Below are 20,450 nucleotides of genomic sequence, written 5' to 3' on the forward strand. Positions count from 1 at the left end.
TGTTGTTGTTACATGCCGTGAAGTTGGAGCCGATTCATATGACCCTTCCTTGGGTTTCCGAGGCAGTATCACTACAGAAGTAGATTGCCCAACCTTCCTTCTGAGGAGTGGCTGGTGGGTTTGAACCGCCAGCCTTCTGGTTAGCAGTCAAGTGCCTTAGGCACTATGCTACCAGAACTCCTAGTCTTTCCTTTGCATTTGACGTGAACATGAATAAAATGTAGACAAACTTTTGGGGATATTTTGCTTTAAACAATAAGAATTTGATGTGGTACAGAGTTCAAGAGTTCCTGTGCCAGGAAAGTACATTCAAGACAAGAAGAGTATTCAAGAATATTTGCATTTCTCTTATTTATGTAATTTAATTTTAGATCTGTTGACTATTTTCAACAATGTGCTCAAAATTTGACAAAAGTTGGACAAAATCATTTTGAAATCCCTGGAACACATATATTCGTGATTGCAGGGTAAAAAGGAAGTTGTCTCTGTGCGTAAGGCTCAAGTGGAAGGCCGAAGGGGCTCCTCACATAAAACTGCATAACTTTAACAGACTAGCTGCCATGATTAAAGTACACATTAATCATAGTAACTAACTTGCTATTTTCCCCTCCTTTTTGTTTTCTTTCAAGTAAATAGAATAGGCAACCTTTTGAAGGATGATGAATTCTTCAGGTTTGTTATTTTCAATTATGCATTTCTTTAAGCATAATCCTCTCTCATGACTGGTTTCAGCTGAGAATCATAGCCCAGGAAGCAAGACCCCCCTGGGAAGATGGGTGCTGAGCACAGAGTAACCAAGGAAGAGAAGAACAAAGACACTGCTGGCGGTCCAAGGGAGGTTCAACCCTCTTCCTGTCTCCCTATATAAGCATGCTCACCCCTTTGCTTGAGGAGACACACATTTTAGAGAACTAATTCTCTCTGTCTCCTTGGGTATCAGTACTCAATAAACCTACTGCTTCCCCACTACAACCTGCTGTGATCACTGCCTCTTCATGAAAGGGGATAAGGACCTTGTTGTATATGTACATACAAGAATATCAGCAAATATTAATTAATCATCAACTAAGTAATTGCAAACACTTACATACATAAAGATTTAACTAGAATCCATTGATTAAAAAAAAAAAAAAAAAAGGAGCAGAAGTGATTACCCTGGTTAACAGATCCCATGCTCCCCTCACATCTAGTCCAGGTAAGCAGCAGGAGCCCTGAGATGTTGATCATATCCACAGCCACAGCTGGCATTACTGACCCCCAGATTGCATTTTCCTCTAAAGTGGCATTAATTATCCATTCTTCAAAATAAAGCAAAAAACCAAATTCACTGCCTTGGTGTCTGACTCATAGTGACCCCCCCCCATTGGGTTTCCAAGGCTGTAAATCTTTACCAAAGTAGATCACCCTGTCTTCCTTCTGCAGAGCAGCTGGTGAGTTTGAACCACTGATCTTCCAGTTAGCAGTCAAGTCCTCTATGTCTACGCCACCAGAGCTCTTTCAAAATGGATGTAATAAACACTTCACTTCCACCATGAAACCACCCAGACTACCATGATTCAATCAGTTCCAAATTACTTGCCTTAATGGATGCTCATCTGGCCAACCCCTTCCTACCTCAATCATCTAGATTCTCCCACCATCCAATTGCTTGTATTCCCTGAGAACTGGCTCACAAACATCCATTAATAATTGGTAATGGAATGTATGAAGTATGAATCAAGAGAATTGGAAGTTTTCAAAAATGAAACGGAATGCATGAAGATTGATATCCTAGACATTAGGGAGCTCAAATGAACTGGTGTTAGCCATTTTGAATTGGATAATCATATGGTCTACTGTGCCAGAAATGACAAATTGAAGAAGAATGATGTCATATTCATTGTCAAAAAGAACATTTCAAGGTCTATCGGAGGTAAAATTCTGTCAGTGATAAGATAACATCCATATGCATATAAGGAAGACCAGTTAACACAATTATTATTCAAATTTACATCCACCCACTAAAGCCAAAGATGAAGAAATCAAAGATCTTTACCTGCTTTTGCAGTCTGAAATTGATCAATACACAATCAAGATGTATTGATAATTGCTAGTGATTAGAATGCAAAAATTGGAAACAAAGCAGAAGCATCAGCAGTTGGAAAATATGGCCTTGGTGATAAAATGATGTCAGAGATTGCATCATAGAATTTTGCAAGACCAATGACTTGTTCATTGCAAATATCTTTTTTCAACAACATAAATGGTGACTCTGCAGGTGGGCCTCACCCGAAGGAATATGCAGGAGTCAGAACAACTATATCTGTGGAAAGAGACAATGGAGAAGCTCAATGTCACCAGTAAGAACAAAGCCATGGGGCAATTGCAGAACAGATAGGCAATTGCTCATATGCAAGTTGAAGCTGAAGAAAATGAAAACAAGTCCACTAGAGCCAAAGTGTGACCTTGAGTATATTCCACTTGAATTTAAAGACCGTCTCAAGAATACATTTGACACATTCAACACTAATGACCAGATGAGTTGTGGGATGACATCAAATATGAAGAAAGCAAAAGGTCATTTAAATGATAAGACAGAAATAAAATACAAAAATAGATGTTAGAAGAGACCGATGAAGCAAGCAGAAAAAATGACGAAGAAAAAGAGCTGAACAGAAGATTTAAAAGAGCTGCTTGAGAAGGCAAAGAATTACCAACACAACTTTCAGAAACCCACAGTAGAAGACCAGACGTGCAGAATGCACTGGGCATTTCTCGAGCTGAAAGAACTGAAGGAAAAAATTCAAGCTTCCAGTTGCAACACTGAAGAATTCTATGGGCAAAAGACCGAATGATACAGGAAGCATCATAAGAAAATGGAAGGAATATGCAGAGTCACTGTACCAAAAAAATTGGTTGATGTTGATCCATTTCAGGAGATAGCAAGCAATCAGGAATGAATGGTATTGCAGGAAGAAGTCCAATCTACCCTGAAGGCATTGACCAAAAACAAAGCTGCGTGAATTGAGAGAATATCAATTGAGATGTTTCAACAAATGGATGCCACACTGGAAGTGCTCACTTGTTTGTGCCAAGAAATTTGGAAGCTATACCTAGCCAATGAACTGGAAGAGATCCTTATTGTGCCCATTCTGAATAAAAGTGATCCAACAGAATACAAAAATTATCAAACAATATAATTAATATCATACATAAGTAAAATTTTGCTGAAGACAACCCAAAAACGATTGCAGCAGTACATAAACAAAATATTGCCAGAAATTCAAGCTGATTCAGAAGAGGATATAGAACAAAGGATATCAACTACTGATGTCAGATGGATCTTGGCTGAAAGCAGCAAATACCAGAAAGATGTTTACCTGTGCTTTATTGACTATGTAAAGACATTCAACTGTGTGTATCATAATAAAGCATGGACACCATTGTAAGGAATGGGCATTCCAGAACATGTAATTGTGCTTATGTGGAACATGTACATACACCAAGCAGCAGTTGTTCAAGAAGACACCGCATGGTTTAAAATCAAGAAAGGTGTGCATCATGTTGTGTCCTTTCACACTTATTCAATCTGTATGTTGAGCAAATAATCTGAGAAGCTGGATGATGTGAAGAAGGAGGTAAGAAGATTGGAGGAAGACTCTTTAACAGCCTGCAATACGCAGATGATACAACCTTCAAGCACTTACTGATGAAGATCAAAGACTACAGTCTTCAGTATGAATTACATCTCAACATAAAGAAAACAAAAATCCTCACAACTGGACCAATAAGTAACATCATGATAAATGGGAATATTGAAGTTGTCATTTCCTTGGATCCACAGTAAACACTTATGAAAGCAAATAATGTATTGCAAATTTGGCAAATCTGCTGCAAAAGATCTCCCTAAAGTGTCAAAAAAGCAAAGTGTCACCTTGAGGACTAGGGTGTACCTGACTCATGCTGTGGTCTTTCCAATTGCTTAATATGCATGGGAAAGCTAGACAGTAAATAAGGAAGTCTGAAAAAGAATCAATGCCTTTGAGTTATGGTGTTGGTGAAGAATTTTGAATAAACCATGGATTACCAGAAGAACAAACAAATCTGTCTTGGACGAAGTGCAGCAAGAAAGCCACTTGGAAGGGAGGATGGGCAAGAGTTCATCTCATGAACTTTGGACATGTTATCAGGAGGGACCAGTCCCTGGAGAAGGACATCATGCTTGGTAAAGTAGAGGATCAGCAAAAAAGAGGAAGACCTTCCACAAGATGGATTGAAACAGTGGCTGTAAAAATAAGCTTAAACATAGCAATGGTTGTGAGGATGGCACAGGATTAGGTAGTATTTCATTCTGCTGTATATAGGGTCACTATGAGAAGGAATTAACTCAACAGCACCTAACAACAACAGGAGAGGGTCTAGCTTGAAGGGGAGAAACTTGGTAGCTTTACTGAAATGAAAAAGCCATTCCTTATCAGCATTTGTTTTCTTGATGACTTACTAGAGTTCATGTGATTACTACATGGTTCCTGTCTTCAAGGATCTCTGATCTTATAAGGGGAGATGAATGTGTGATTAATTAATTATTATAGGGTGTTATTTGAGCAATGCCAGAAGTAAGTACCAGGTGATGTGAAGCACAGAGGAGTTCTGGAACAGATAGAATTTTTTAAAAAATAAAGCAGTTCTCTTTTGCAATTCAGTGTTAATGCTGATTTCAGTAATATAAGTATTATTTAGTGGTTATTAATAGCATTAGTGTGCTTTTTAAACCATTCCCCTTGTGCCAGGTCTCAGCATTCATGGTGGTTACTGAGGTATGGTTCAGATAAGCAGCTACCCGGGGTTAACCAAGACTCTGAGGCCTTTGCTCCTTGGTGCCTGTAGGAATGAGTCACTCATGAAAATGGCAGCAAAGGGGTAGAGTTCTTGTAATTCATCAGGTGGAACTTGATACCAGTGATGTTTTGGTGCAAAGATTTTCTTTTCATGGTACTCTGTCTATGGTTCCAAGACTTCTAAAAGTATCACCACAGTTGTGTAGAAAACTCATTGGATTATCTTGTCCAAGTTTATGACCCTAGGGGTATGTGTGTGTGTGTGTGTATGTCTATGACAGAGAGGAAGAGAGGGAGATGGAAATGGAGATTTATGAGGGAAGCCAAGAAAGCAATCCTAAATTTAAAAAAGTCAAAGTCTACAGTTGCATATGTATTTGTCAAGACCACTTTAAGTTTCCTCCTTTTTCTTGCTCCTCACATGTGGGGACACTTTTCTGTACACTAGCAACTCCTTGAGAAGGACAGGGTAGAATGACATGTAGCAGGAGCAGAAATAGGAGAGGACGTTAAAACCCATTTGAAATTACCCTTTGCCAGTGGCTCAGTGAAAGGCTTCCATAGGGAGGAAGCTGGGGGTGTTGTTTAAGATAAGGCCGTAATATTACTCTGGACTCTTACAATTCATAATGGAAAGAGTCTATGGCTTGGAGTAGTGACCATAGTCATATGGTGATGGTGGCCACAATTCATTCAACAAATGTGTACATACTGAGTATCTGTTACATCTCAGCACTGACCTAGGCACTTAGTCTCAACATGGATTTTAAAAAACAAAAACCCTGTGGAGCTTCAGTTCTAGAAGAACAAACGGAAGGAAATGGTACTAGCCTTCCCTTTCCTGTTCGAAGCATCTTCTTCTCAGGAGGTCTTAGTCAGGAGGGATTAGTGTACACCAAGTGGCCAGGTTTCATGCGGCAGTTCCAAAACTTTATGTTTTCCAAGGCTTGCAGACTGACATCTGCTCAGAATGCCTATATGAGCAGGGAAATGGGAGACAGGAGTGTGTGTGTGTGTGTGTGGGTGTGTGTGTGTGTGTTGGGGCGTGGGTGATAGTGTGCAGAGGGCAGAAATTCTACAACCATGCCATTCACACTGACACTTTCCATCTAAAGGGAAAATGCACGAGTTTGCACCGTAATTACTCCCCTGCACCCCACCTGTCTCCCTCTCCACCTCCCTCTGCTTCTTACTCTCCACTTTTTCTTTCCTGCTTTTCTCCCTAAACGCCTCCCTCTCCTCCATCCCTCCCCCCCGGCCCCTCCCCCTCCCTTCCCTTCTCTCCTCCTCTGGCTCTCTCTCCCTCTCGCTTCTTTTCTCCAGTCCCCTTTCGCTCCTCCGCCCCTCGGCGGCGTCTGCGTCAGGCCCCTAGTAGCGTGACGCGTGGGGTCTGGGTGGGAGCTGTCCACTGGCCCCGGGTGCTGAATGCAGCATCGGCCGCCGCGATCCCGCTGGGCGCCTTTTCCTCCCCAAAAGGCTTGCTTTCTTGTCCTCGGACGGTCAGCTCACCGCCCCGCCACCTGTCTTCCAGCACCACCCCTTTGGGAGCTGAGCCGGGGAGGGGTGGGGGCAGCAGCCGAGGCGGCGGGTGCTGAGCAACGGCGGAAGATAAGACAACACCTGGCAGCAGCCTGGGATCTGATTTGCTTCCTCTCGCCTTTTATAAGAGATATATTTATATAGGGTTTTGGGGAGTCGCAAGGACTAAGCCGGAGCCCAGTGCCGGCTGCCTCCCACCGCGGCCGCAGCGCTCCGCTTCCTCCTCCCCACCTTCAGCTTGCACCGCAAACAAGCCTTACCTCGTTGCAGCCGCGAGGAGAGCTAGCACCAGCCAGCCCAGCCAGCCAGAGGCCGCGGCGAGAGGGAGGGGCGACTGGGGGGCAGGGAGCGGGTGGAAGCCGCCCCTGGTGGGGGGAGCGGGGCAGAGCTGCCGAGCAGACCCCGCAGCCGCCCTCCTCCGCCCCCCACCCCTCCAGAAGCTCTCTCTCCTGGTTATCTGAGGACCGAATTATTCCACTAGCATCATTTCATTGCGCCTTACCCCCCTTCCGCACTCCCCGGCCGCCCCCACCCCCACGCCTGCCTCGTCTTTGGTTGCATGGCAGCGCTGCCCGGGCGCGGGGGCTCAGAGCTGGCCCCCCGGGAAGGACGACGAGGAGGAGGAGGATCATGAAGCCGGGAGTCGCGGCCGCGCCGGACGGCGGGCAGCAGCCAGAGGACGGGCCGGAGCAGCCCCCGCCCCGGAGACACCTGGACGCCGACCAGCAGCAGCCGCCGCCGCCAACCGAGCTTCGGCGGCCGCGGGCAGACGCGGAGGTGGAGGAGGAGGAGGAGGAGGAAGAGGAGGAGGAGGGCGACCACCACCCAGAGGAGGAAGAGGAGAGGAAGGCGAGGCGGCTCACTCGCTCAGACCTGCAGTCCTGCTGGCCCTTGCCCCTCGCCCGAAGGGGCCTTTGATGGCGCCAAGGGGAGGGGGCCACGGATTTACAGGCTGCAGCATGGGTGGGCTGAGGGGCTGAGATAATGTAGCTACTCCTTCCTTCTGCCCCCTCCCACGAGCCCCTCTTCTCTACCCTCTTTTGGTACTCTCACCTTCTTCCGCTCCTCAACCGCCCCGCCCCCAGCCAGGACCTTAAAGCTCAGGAAGGAGGCAGCCCTGCAAGGGTTAAGTGATCTTTTACTGCCTTTCTCCCCTTCCTTTTCCTCTCCAACCCCGCTTTTTCCCACCTCTTTTCTAACTAGCTTCCCCCTCTTCTATGCATCCCTTTGACTGCAGAGGCAAAGCACAATCCACTTGCTCAATTTCTCCTGCAACCACCTCCCACCCACCCACCCACCCACCTAATTGCTCTCTTACAAGCAACTCTGGTGCTACTGGGGTTAATCTCTCCAGTTTTCTGCCCAAGAGAGTTAAGACTTCTCCCAATCTTTTCCCTACTCCTATCCTCTTGCCCAACCAATTTCCTACTACCCCAGGAAAGCTCTTTTTTTTCCCACTTGCGGCCCCCAATCCTTCTTTGAGCTAGTTTGCTCTAAACCCAGCTCAATCCACTCCAAATTTGATCTGTAATCTTACCCATCCTCCCTCCCTTCATATAAAAGAAAGATATTTCCCACTGCCTAGGAATTTGAAACTAATAATTTCCTAGCCACCCTCTCCTGGGGAACTTTCTAACAATTGAATCTGGATCTCAAGGCCCTAAGAGCTCAGCCTCTTCACTTCCTCTGTCCCCCTGCCCCTACCTGTGCCCCCAGGTCATAGGCAGAAAGAAAACACCCTGAGCAAAGTCTGAGGTAGGGGTGGGGGGAAGTGAGCAAGAGGAACTTTCTGTGTTGTTTGGCTTTCCAGGTAGAGTTCAGAGTCAGTGACTCACGGTGCTCAGCCCAGCCGGGGAGGGCAGTTTGTTTGCTACTTGGAGGGGGGTGTAGGAAGAGCAAGTGAGAAAGCAGAGGTCCTCATAACGCAGATACATTGTGGACCCCCAAACCCTCCTGCCCTCCTCTGCGAAGACTCCAGCTGCCCCTCCTGGGCTCTCTGCCTCCGCTGGGCACATGCTGATGCCCCTGAGTGGGCTGTTCTGGTGGTGCTGCTGCTGCCTCTGTGGCTGCCGCTGCTGCTGTGGATTGTGCGCCCCGGTCCCCCAGATGTTGCGCCACCAGGGTCTCCTCAAGTGCCGCTGCCGCATGCTCTTCAATGACCTGAAGGTTTTCCTACTGCGGCGCCCCCCTCCAGGCCCCCTGCCCATGCACGGAGACCCCCATCCCCCTGGTTTGGCAGCCAACAACAACACCCTTCCGGCTCTGGGTGCCGGGGAGTGGGCAGGCTGGAGGGGCCCTCGAGAGGGGGTCGGCAGGGAGACCTCTCCAGGACTGCCACCTTTGCCACCTTCTTCTGTGGAAGATGACTGGGGTGGCCCGGCCACAGAGCCACTGGGCTCCCTGCTCAGCAGTGCCTCCTCAGATGACTTCTGTAAGGGGAAGGCTGAGGACCGCTACTCACTGGGCAGCAGCCTGGACAGTGGGATGAGGACTCCGCTTTGCCGCATCTGCTTCCAGGGCCCGGAACAGGTGAGTCTTTTTCTTCTGCTGCCTTGTAGTGCCTCCAGGTCTTGCAGATTGCTACTTGCCTCCTGGCCCTGGGGAACCATTATGCTGTCTCTTGTGTAAGTTTCAAGAGCTCCTGGATGATGTTTCTTGTGGTTAAGTTTGCTCAAACAGTAACTGGTTCCTGGTGGAGCCTCTTTGGTTGTACTCTGGTTGTTGCATTTTCCTTCCAATGCTAGCGTCTTTGTTTCATCCCAAATTTCCATAATATCCTCACAACGGAAGATTCACAAATCAGAACTGAGGAAATGAGGGAACTTGGTGGTACCTTCATGATTGTGGCCAAACATATCTTTTTATCTGATTTGTTGTGAATGACATTCTTCCCAGGTATCTTCAGCCCCAGATTTAAACTTCTTCATTCCCTGAAACTGTGCTGAGCTCTTGTTCCCATGCACAGGAACCATACAAGACTGTTCTTTTGCTTTGAGACTACTCCCTCCCATATGACATTGACATCCTCAGCAATATGTTCTAGTCACTGAGGAGGAAATGGAGAGGGATCCTAGGTCCCAGAAGACTATTCCGTTTGATGAGACACTTCTTGGCAGAGCCGGATTTTTCTAAGTTGGAAAGAAATGGGAAGTGGGGATGAGGGTGAGTTTTAGGGACTTGGAAAAGGGAGCAGGGAATCTTGTTATACATAGTCCCTTTCGCAGGCCTGAAGTACCTCGACTTCAAACGTCTCTTAAACTCTCTCCATCCAGGGTAGGGGATGACAAGGGCCTCATGGGCTACAGCTTTCCTAAGTCTAGAGGGACTTTCCCACTCCGTGCATTCTGATTTCACAGACCTGCTCACCTCACCCCAACCCTTCCAGCTTATTTCCAATCTAGTTTCTGAAACTCTGTGTAGCATGTGTACGTTCTTCTAGAGACATGAATGTGGCAGTACTTGCAAGAATCCATGATAGAAAAGGCTCACCTGAAAACCCAGTGCTAGAGAAGGAATGTTCCATTGCAACCTGGGCAGGATTATGGGGTCATACCAGCCACTTCTTCGGTACTTTCCCTGAAGTGTAGGCAAGACTTTTGGGTGCTGCTCGAACAAGTGGCAGCACAGTAGAATGCTATGCTAGTGTGCCTCCGTGACTCTGTGAGATGCAGGTTTAGGTGACATTTCCATTCATTTTATCTTTGCTTTGAATGGACAAAGCACATCAAGGACCAATGATGATGGAGGCCATAGCCTGGGAATTATGAGAGAAGGTGATATTAGCTCTCGGTGTGAATAACCACCTCTGACAGGCTGAAAATAGGTTCTTCTTTCTTGTAACCAGGATTGCCTGAAGTTCCAAATTAAGTGCTTCCCAGAGGACTTGTGTTAGGCAAGAAGGTCCAGAGGTTGACTCAGTTCCCTTCTCCAGTCCTCCTTGCCACTCCCAGCGCTGGTCTCTAGCAGAGCTACAGAGTAGAGGGGCTTGGCTGTAAGGAGTAGTGAGTCTCCTGGTATCTCACTTTGTGGTGTTCCAGTTCCAGATCTTGCTCCAACAGGGACGTTTTCTTTTCCAAAAGAAGGAGTTATTTTAGCCTTCCTAACTTCCTAAGCTATTTCTTCCTTCTCCCATATGGGCTGACTTGGTTCTGCATGCCATAGGGACTGCTGGGAGTGTGGCTTCTGGCAAGAACATCCTTGTCTCTAGAAAATGGCAGGACTTGGAGCCTGTCCTGGAATGATATTTCACCTGCTTTGTGAATGTCTGCAAATTGCTCTATGCCTCTGGGCTTCTTTTTCAATTTCTCTGATGTAAAGACACCTTTTCTTGCCTCCTTCCTTTCCTTATAAGATCCAGGAGATAATGAGTGTGAAGATAACTTGCAAAGAATTAATATATAACGAGCATGTATTTTGATAATGAAAAAGCTGTATTTCATCCAAAAAAAAAAAAGAAAGAAGAAAGAAAGGAATCATTAGCAATATTGTAAAATGTGCCCACATAATACAGAGTCTAGGAGGTTAGGGCTTCCCTTTCTTGTTCATTATTTTAAAGATATATCCCAAATAAAGCATTGAGTGAAAAACCAATCACCAATAAAGGAATGGGCTTTCCTATTATGTTGGAGGACTAGGGGTTGTGTGCCATTAAGACTGGATCAAATTCTAGTACAATGAAACTGGTATGAGCTGGAACTTAATGGGAGTGCCTTATTTTTCTGGAACTTGTAAGTTTTCTGCCCTTGACAGAGTGCAGTCTTACCACTTTTCTATCACTCATTTTAGTGGAAAATATATGAATTTTCCTTTTCTGACAGTTACTGCCTTACAAAGGTTCTGGGTTTTGCAGGTTTTACTGTATATGCTGCATATGACTATGATGTTGTGGGCTTTGCTTAATCTATGCAGGAGCCAGAGGTTTGAATGAGATTCTTCTATAGTATTAATAATAGCAATATGGATACTTTGTTAGATGTAGAGACTATATCATCCCATGTTTCTCTTCTTTTTTCTTGACAGCATTTCAGTAAGGAAGGGAGGCAAAGGGGGGTCTGGTTAGGGAAAGCTCTCTGGAGAAGAAGAGGGATGAAGAAAGTGAACAGCTGAGATTTCAGTATCTTAGTTTCTGTTCAGGAACAGAGCTCCCCATCAGTTGTCCACACACGGCCCTGGAGGGTGTGTAGACAGTTTGCAGTCTTAGTAGTTGAGTGTCTTGTTCTCTTCCCTGCCCAAACAAAGGACCTAAACAGCTACCCAGTCATCTGCCACTGCTCCAGGGGCTAAAAGGCTGCCACATATGAAGATTAGGTCTCTGCCTGCTAAAGGCTTGCATATGTATGGTGAGGGCCGACTGGAGGATCCAGCTAGGTCCACCTTGTACTGATGCATAGCAACCCTACAGGACAGAGAACTGCTCCACAGGGCTTCCAAGAGTGTAAATCTTTACAGAAGCAGACGCCTCATCTTTCTCCCATGGAGGGGCTGGTGGATTCAAACTGCTGGCCTTTTGGTTAGCAGCCACATACTTTAACCACTGCACCACAGTGAGTGTCCAGGAGCGAACAACACAGAAGAGCTGCTGCTATCCTGAAGCTGCCATTCTAGTGGAGAACCACAAACAGACAAGTGAACTAGCAGGTCAATAAGATGATTTCAGGTGGCACTGAGTGCTTTTTCCTAAAACAAGCCAATGAGTAAGACAAGAATGAAAAGGAGGGTGTGGGAAAGGTACAGCTACATCAGACAGGGAGATGAGGAACAGCTTTCCTAAGAATCTGCCATTTAGCTGACCCCCATATGATCAGAGGACCCAGCTATGCACAGGTCTAGGGGAAGAGCACTCCAGGTGGAGGAAACAAATTCAAAGGCCTGAGTGGGAACAAGCTTGGCGTGTTTAAGAAACAGGAAAAAAAAAAAAAAAGGAAGGCAGGTGGAGGGAGAGGAGTAGGGTGGGAGCAAATGCTTTGAGCGTCAACTGGAAAGCTGTCTGAGTAGCCACTGGCCCTCTCTTAACTATTCTTTCAGGTCAGACAGGGGTCAAGGATCCATGAGGGTGTAGGAAAAGAGCCCCGTGGGCAACCCCTCACTCTCCATTCTTGGTTGAAGCTAGGTCACTCCAAGGGACAGTGTGCCATGGTGGGTAAGTTAAAGTCTCCAAAGTCAGATCTCACCTATTGGAGGCCTGAAGAAGTCATACAACCTCTCTTTGCCACAAGTCCCTCATTTGTAAAAGTGGGATAATAATGATAGTCCTCATTTCATAAGATGATTGTGAGCATCAAATCAGTCAATACTGTTAATAGAAATGCTGGCACATAGTGTTTGTTATTGTTGTCATCATCATCATCATTATGGTGATGATCACAGAGGAGAGAGAGGTCCCTCTGCTTTATTTAAAAGGAAGAATCTGACTTGGGCTGGCAGGAGGACAGCTATGCCTGTGGTCTGGCTGTGGTAGCAGAGTGCTTCTTGGGCATACACAATGCTCTAGGCACAGAGTACTGGTCCTTTGGTTCCAACATCAAAGTCTTTATTAAGTTCCTACTTGTGTCTGCTGCTCTGCTAAGCAGTGTCCAGAGACACAGGGCAGAGAGGGCCCTGCAACGTAGCCTTGCCCTCTGGGAGTTCCACAATCTTACCCAGACATCACAGAGGCTGATAGAGATCAAGAACACATGGATAGGGAGCCTGAGGTGAACGCCAGTAATGCCAGGTGTGCTTAAAGGCAGCTGGTGTATGGGGTGCTTATTCAGAAAGACAAGTGGGAGAATTTTCTACCTTTTCCCCAATTAGTTAGAGGAGGCTTCTTTGTTGCTGCTGAAGACCAACTGAAGAGTAATAGACTTAGGCTGTGAGGCTGAGGTTAGACAGGTAGAAGCAGAAGAAATGTGAGACACATGGTTATCTCAACAAAGAGGCAAAACTGCCTTATCCACTGGGTCTGGTATGGAGTGTTTGGAGGTGTATAAGGATGAAAGCTGGCATGGCAGTGAGGGGGCTTCACATGTTTTGGGACCTAATGGAAAGCTGGACATGAGGACCCTTGGAATGGAGATCAAATACAGTATTTTAGGAGGAACCCAAACAGTGTGCTTAATTTTCTTAGCACTGTGCTTCAATTCCACATTTTCTGTTTCCACAAAGAGGAGGCCCACCCTAACATTTATGGGTCCTAGGGTAAGTGTAAAGATGGAGGCTCACAAAGAAGAGGTCAAAGTATTTAAAAGAAATAACTGAAGCTGACAAACTGAAACAACATGTACTGTATTCTCCTATCGTGGCAAATATACCTTCATAACAAATTGGAAGACCAAGTTTAAATATAGAGCCTTTGGACTCTTCTGGATTCTCTTGTTGTCCTCTGGTGCACAGCCCACCCCAATTCGCTTTCCTCTGCTCGCTCTGGGCCAGGTGCACCATGAGAGGCCTTGATGCATGTGTATGGACGCTATAGCCAGCTTGTCTAAGCTCTGTCCATATAACCCCCACCACACCCCCAACACCTGCCTCCTGTGCCCACCCCCTTTGGCCTAGCAGGGAACAGTTTATGGACCTGAAGAAGAGGATACTGCAGGCCCTGGGAGCAGGCTTAAATCTGTCTGGGCATGAATTTTGGAACCCCAGGTAACTAGAGCATATTCTAGCAGAGGGGCATGGCTCCATTGACCCTGCAGATTTCTCGCTTTGTGTGATAGGGTGAAGCTCAAGAGGGGGCCATCTAAAGTGAAGGGCCCTCTTGCTCGGGTCTTAGCAAGGTGCTGCAAAAGGACTGCAGGATCCCTGGAGGCAGCTGCTTGTGTGCCTTTGATCATCGTTGGGTCATCACCTCCAAGCTCAGTGCCTGGCCCATGTTCACTTGTTGAATGAACAAGCTTCTGGAGCTTATCTAGTGGGCAACTCCACAGGTAGGGAACTGGAGAGAACACTCAAAAAATCAAATGCTGAAAGTGTTCTCTGCAGAAGAAGGGGCAGACTTGTCCTGCGGGGCCACAAAGGGCAGTACATAGGGCACTGATAGACTCTCCAGAGAAGCCAACTTCAGTTTTGATATTAGAAAGAACTTTCTATGAAAGCTGTAACAAGATAGTATGGGCTGCCTCAGAAAGAGAATCATGTGGGTGTCTGGGACTAGATGGCTCTCAAGATCCATTCCGGCTTCAAAGTTGAGGTTCACTACATTGAGATTGTTTTGGGGTCCACCAGCACCACCAGTTGCTTTTGCGTTGATTCTGTCTCATAGTGACCCCTTGTGCATCAGATTAGATCTGTGCTCTGTAGGGTTTTTAGTGGCTGATTTTTTGGATGCGGATCACCAGGACTTCCTGTTGAACTACCTCTGGGTGGACTTGAACCAGCAGCCTTTTGGTTAGCAGCTGAGCGTGTCAACCATTTGCACTGCCTAGGGACTTCTGTGGGGTCCAAAGAGAATTTTAACCTAAGGAGATGGAGTTGACCTCTTCTCGCTCTCCAATTTAAAGGGTCATCTCATCCCAGTACATCTAATCCCAGTGTGCATAGTATCTGGCATATACAAATGTGTCATTAGCAAAAATTACAAAGAACAGTCTCTGTCCTGTGCTCCTTGACATCCCCCAGTTTTGGCAATTATGAATTTATGCTATGAACACACCATGGTAAAAGAACAAGACCTTTGTGGTCAAAAGGCAATAGACACTGTCATGGGCCTATGGACTAAAAATCATCCCAGTAAAGAGAAACCCAACCTCCCCCGAGAATCGTGAGTGGGTTGTTTACGCTGCAGCCTTTCAGTCCCTACTCTGCTATCCTGGTCCTATTTTCACTCAAAGTACCAAGGACCCTTTCCTTCCTGGGGGCTCTCAAACCCACCGTTGAGTACCTGGCCAGCTCACAAGTTTAGCTGTCTATTGTTTACATAAACACACATGCAAATATGAATGAAACATTGAGTCTATCTGTTCATGTTCACAGATAGAACTGAGATGGGCAGGAGGGGAGACACCTGGTGTCTTGACAGTTGTGAAGTGGTTTTCACCTAAGATCTTCAGTCTCCCCTTTTTATATAATTGTCTGTACACAGTTGTTTGCTTTGGAGTAATCCTTCTCTTGCCAGCCTGCTTGAGTTAAGGGATGGGTTGGCTAACTTAAAGGAGCCTGGTTGCACAGTGGTTAAAGCACTTGGCTGGTAACTGCAAGGCTGTGGTTTGAACCCCCTAGCCAGCCTCTCTGCAGGAGAAGGATGAAGCAGTCTGCTTCCGTAAAGGTTTACAGCCTTGGCAACCCTATGGGGGCAGTTCTCCTCTGGCTTCCAGTGTTGTTGAGTCAGAATCAACTCAATAGCAGTGGGTTTGGTTTTTGAATGGCTAACTTATTGGGTGTGGCTTCTAGCTGAGTCCACCATAAAGAGAGTTACTTAAGAAGGCTGTTTGGACAGTAGGTTGTGAAATACGGATTTCAAAAGAGCCTGGGAGAAGAAAGGAGAGGTATTGGGAATCGCTTGTGTGCTTGCTCTCTTTCTCCCACTCTCTTCTCCAGCCTGTATGTTGGAGCTCAGCAGTGGCCTGTGAATTGGAGGGGAGGAAATGGAGGGGGGAGGGGTACTCAGAGGAGTGTGGGAATGAGTGAGCTGCTTCTTGTTTGCTGGGAAAGAAGCCAAGTTGGAAGTGCGCCTGGATGTAAGGAGCTGGCAAACGAATACCATATGGCCTAAGCTGCACACCATCCCCCTCCCAAGATGGATCATGTGTAAGACAGTTTATGTGTGCATGCTATGTACAGTACACATTTGTATGTACATGTGTATGTTGAAAGTAAAAGTGGGGTGCACATGGGGCTGACTGCCTTGTGATTAAATAGATTAATTTAAAGTGACAAAACTGTCCATGGAGCACTGGTAGCTTAGTGGCTAAGGCACTTGACTGCTAACCAGAAGGCTAGCGGTTCAAACCCACCAGCCACTCCTCAGAAGGAAGGTTGAGCAATCTACTTCTGTAGTGATACCACCTTGGAAACCCAAGGAGGGGTCGTTATGAGTTGGGACCGACTCGATGGCACATAACAACAACAACAAACTGTCCATGAGCAGTCAGCAAGGGAAGTCTGCAAATATAGCCTCCATCAAATTCTGTCATTAAAGGAGTGTGGACTTCACACCTCTACCAAGGAGTTAAACAGTCTCCATGCTTTGACTTGGCTCCGCTCTTTGGTGTCATGAGAATTTCTCCAGGGCCTGTCCCCAGGGTTGAGGAGGACAGGCCAAATTACTGTTCTTTTCTATGGAAAGATTGCATGTGATTGAAGAGAATCAGCATCACTTTCTCCAGAAGAACCCTCCTGAAGCCACCCAAAGTAGTTGGCAAAGGGCTGTGCATACAGTAGGTGTGCAATAAGTATTTGCTGGTTCTTTCCCCTCCCTCCTGGCACATGTCCATTCCAGATGAATAGTGTTATGTTCGATCCTTAGTGTCTACATGGTGAAAGGTGTATTTGTATATGTGTGAGAGTGAGCGTATAAGAGAATGGTAGTGTGTGAGTATGAGTGTGTGTGTAAATGGGTGACTGAGAGTGTGAGTATGAGTGTGTGTGTGAGTGAATGAGTATGTGACAGAGTGTGTGTGTGTGAGTATGTGACAGTGTGGATGTGTGTGTATAGGTGTACACATTAAAATGTCAAGTGAGAAGGATATGGAAGATTCCTTAAGGTCCTATTCAATCTGGTTTTCTGATTCCTTAATGACAAATAATGACGATTCTCATCCTAGTAATCATGGTGATCATTATCCTGGCTCGGGTCCATTTTGCCAGGAGCAGACCTTTTCTCATTCTGTTGCAGAAGAGTGGGAAAAGTGTGGGCTTTGAAACTAGAAAGACACAATTAACTCCCAGTTTGGGTTCTTCCCAGCTGTGTGATCATCAGCTAGTTCTTTAACCTCCCTGGACCTAGATTTCATTGCTTACAAAGTAGGAATCAAATACCAAGCTTGAATGCTTGTTCCAAGGGGGCAACGTGGTGCATTAAAGTTCCAAGAACACACCAGCTGTTCATTAAGTGGAGCAGTATTTACATTCCATCAGCTTGTCTCAGAGATCCAGGGTGGAGTCCCGGATCACATTGCCACATTTCCTCTCACCCTTTCTTACTGGAGCCTTAAAAATGTCAGACACTCTAAGGCTGTGCTTTGACCACAGGAAACCCTCAGCTGTTTTGTGCAGGGGTGCATTGCTGCCTGACTCAGCTGATCCTCTGTCCTCTCCTCCCTGGGCCCTGCACTCCCCACATAGTTGTCTTTATCCATCTCCATCATCACTGCGTCCCTGACAGGTCTTTCCTAAGAGACACTCTCTGCTTGGCAGGAACTGCACAGAAAGAAACTTTCCTGCACTCTGAGCCCCTAGAGGCCTGGAGCAGACCGTGCACACAGTGGGACACACAGAAGGAACAGAGGAGATGTACTTAAAGTGCACACAGCAAGGGCTTTGCGCTCAGGGTCTTCCCTTCCATCACTGAGTCAGCCCTGACTCTTGGCAGCCTGTGCACAATGGAACCAAATGCCACCTGGTCCTGCACTGTCCTTGTGATTGATTGTGAATGGGACAATGTTCCGTTGTGAACCATAGGATTTTCATGGGTTGATTTTCAGAAGTAGATCATCAGGCTTTTCTTCCTAGTCTGTCTTTGTCTAGAAGTGTTGACGAAGCCTGCCCAGCATCTTAGCAACACACAAGCCTCCACTAACAGATGGCTGATGACTACACTTGAGGTGCACTGAATTCCTGTGTCTCCCACATGAAGGGCGAGAACTCTACTGTTGAACCACCAATCCCCTCATGTCCCTACACTACCGTTTCTAAAAGCCCAGGATGAGTTGGATACCCCAGACAGACACAACATTAAATAATGTTGATTCCCTTAGTGAGAATGTTGCTCCCTTTTCAGTTTTCTCTGATGCCTTATGATTATGTCCAGGGGAAAATCGCATTGTGTTGATGATATGTCTTTAACACCTTCTAGTGCTTGCCAATCTCTTTGTAAGCAAAGAGGGAGAAAGTTTCAGGCTTAGAGCCTTTGGACATGCAGTAACCTCTAGCTAGAATTTATTAACCTTGTTTCGTTTGTATTGTGTGTGTCCTAGTCTTTTTATGGGGTCCCTGGGTGGTGCAAATGGTTAAAGTACTTGGCTGCTAATTGAAATGTTGGAAGTTCGGATTCCCTCAAAGTAACCTTGGAAGAAAGTCTTGGCAGTCTACTTCTGAAAAATCAGAAGTAGAAAACTCTATGGAGTACTGTTCCACTTTCATATAAATGGGGGTGGCATGAGCCAAAGTCAACTCAATGGCAATGGGTGTTTTGGTTTTTATTCTTTTTAAGAAAAATGGTACCAGTTTGTCATTTATGGTAGTGATGGAAAGGCTCCTTTAGAAATAAATTTATTGAAGCAAAAATGTGAGACATTTAGAGAAAGATGTTAAGTATGAAGAAAATAATGGTGCAGTCTAGAAGGTACCCACCACTCATCTGTCATTTTGTCATACTGTGGTGATTTGCCACTGGTATTTCAAATACCAGCAGAGTCACCCATGGTGGACAGGCTTCAGTGGAGCTTCCAGACTAAGACAGACTGGGAAGAAGGAAGGGGCCATCCACTTCTGAAAAAGCTGGTCATTGAAAACCTTAAGAATAGCAGTGAAACACTGCCTGATGTATTACCAGAAAATTCTATGAAGAGCCATGAAGTGATGGACTCAAGCATAGCAAAAAATTGTGAGGATGGCGCAGGACTAGGTGGTGTTTTGTTGTTATACATCGGGTCACTATGGGTTGGAGATGACTTAACAGCACCTAACAACAACAGCAATAGAAGGCACACGAATACAACAAAAATTGTAAGTGGCTAAAGTCTGAGTAGTGCTGACTTGGGCTGTACACATTATAAGAGTTTGGAAACACTCTTGGACACCAAGAGATGCTTGAGGAAGGTCATCAAATGCAGCTTCCCCAACCATAGACTCAGAAAGGGGCCCTGAAATCTTTATTTTCAACCAGTGACTTGGGCAATTCCCAGGTATGGATTACTTTAGGAGTAACATGGTTTAGACAACAGCTTGAGGAAGCAGCCAAGTGGGGAGAAGAAATATCTCCACCAAACCTGAGGTTCTCAAACATAAAAGGAATAGGGGTGTGGGAATTGGGAGGTGGAGAATGAATTAGTTGGGAGGACACAGCCTTCACAACCATGGCAAAAATTGTGACTTATGGTGACCCCTGTGTGTTAGAGTAGAACTGTGCCCCATAGGATTTTCAATGGCAATTTCAGGAAGCAGATCACCAGGCCTTTCTGCCAAGGCTCTGGGTAGACCCAAACCTCCAACTTTTCAGTTAGTAGCCGGGCACGTTAACCATTTTTACATGGGCATACATTTCCGAACTTCCTCCTTGGTTCGGTGGGGACCATGTGACTAGCTCTGACCAATGGACTAGGAAGGAAGCCACATGTGTCACTCAGGGCAGAGGCAGGAAGGGACCATACCTCTTGCATCTCTCTCTTCCCCTTCCTTGGTGACCTGAGGGCCTCAAGTTCCACATGAAAGAGCCACAAGTTGGAAGAGGAATGCCTAACTCAGGCAGGACTGTGGCATGAGGGAACACATGTTGATTGTGTTAAGACACAGATTTGAAAGCTTGTCTGTTGCCCAGATGATGTTAATTTTCCTGACTAATACAACCGCCCATCCCCACTCCTGACTTATGTTCAGAGGGTATTTTTGAGCAAACTCAAATCAGAGCCCTCCCTGGGGATGCCCCGAGTCCCTGAGCAGAGCACCAGATGGTGAGATGGTGTGCAGCTCGCTCCCTCACAGCTTGCTGAGAACCAGCTATGAAGAGCTTCAGCCCAGGAGTGGCATCAATCACATTGTCTACCGTGTGTCATCATGGCTGGAGCTGTAACACAGCTCTGCCTAACAGCAGCAGGGCGGGGAGTGGAAGCCTCTTGGGTGTCTGGAAAGAGAAGAAATCCAGATGGAGATGCGTTCTAGAAGTCTCCCCCTCAACAATATTAGTACCTCTCTCTTAAGGTTGTTGTGGAAGTTAAATGAGTTAGTGTATGCAAAGCCTTT

The 20,450-nt window shown here is 46.1% G+C and overlaps 1 protein-coding gene across 1 annotated transcript in view; it reads left to right on the plus strand.

Annotated features, from left to right (window-relative positions):
* Positions 1 to 8,369: 8,369 nt before the first annotated feature.
* The window catches only part of MARCHF4 (membrane associated ring-CH-type finger 4), a 123,252-nt gene continuing 111,171 nt past the window's right edge, over positions 8,370 to 20,450 (plus strand). Inside the window, exon 1 of the mRNA XM_007959808.2 lies at positions 8,370 to 8,885. Coding sequence (XP_007957999.1) covers positions 8,370 to 8,885 — 516 coding nt within the window. The remainder of the gene's footprint in view (positions 8,886 to 20,450) is intronic.

This window comes from Orycteropus afer, unplaced genomic scaffold (genome assembly GCF_000298275.1).
Source record: "Orycteropus afer afer isolate SDZICR_OR568_19922 unplaced genomic scaffold, OryAfe1.0 scaffold00002, whole genome shotgun sequence".
Taxonomy (NCBI): domain Eukaryota; kingdom Metazoa; phylum Chordata; class Mammalia; order Tubulidentata; family Orycteropodidae; genus Orycteropus; species Orycteropus afer.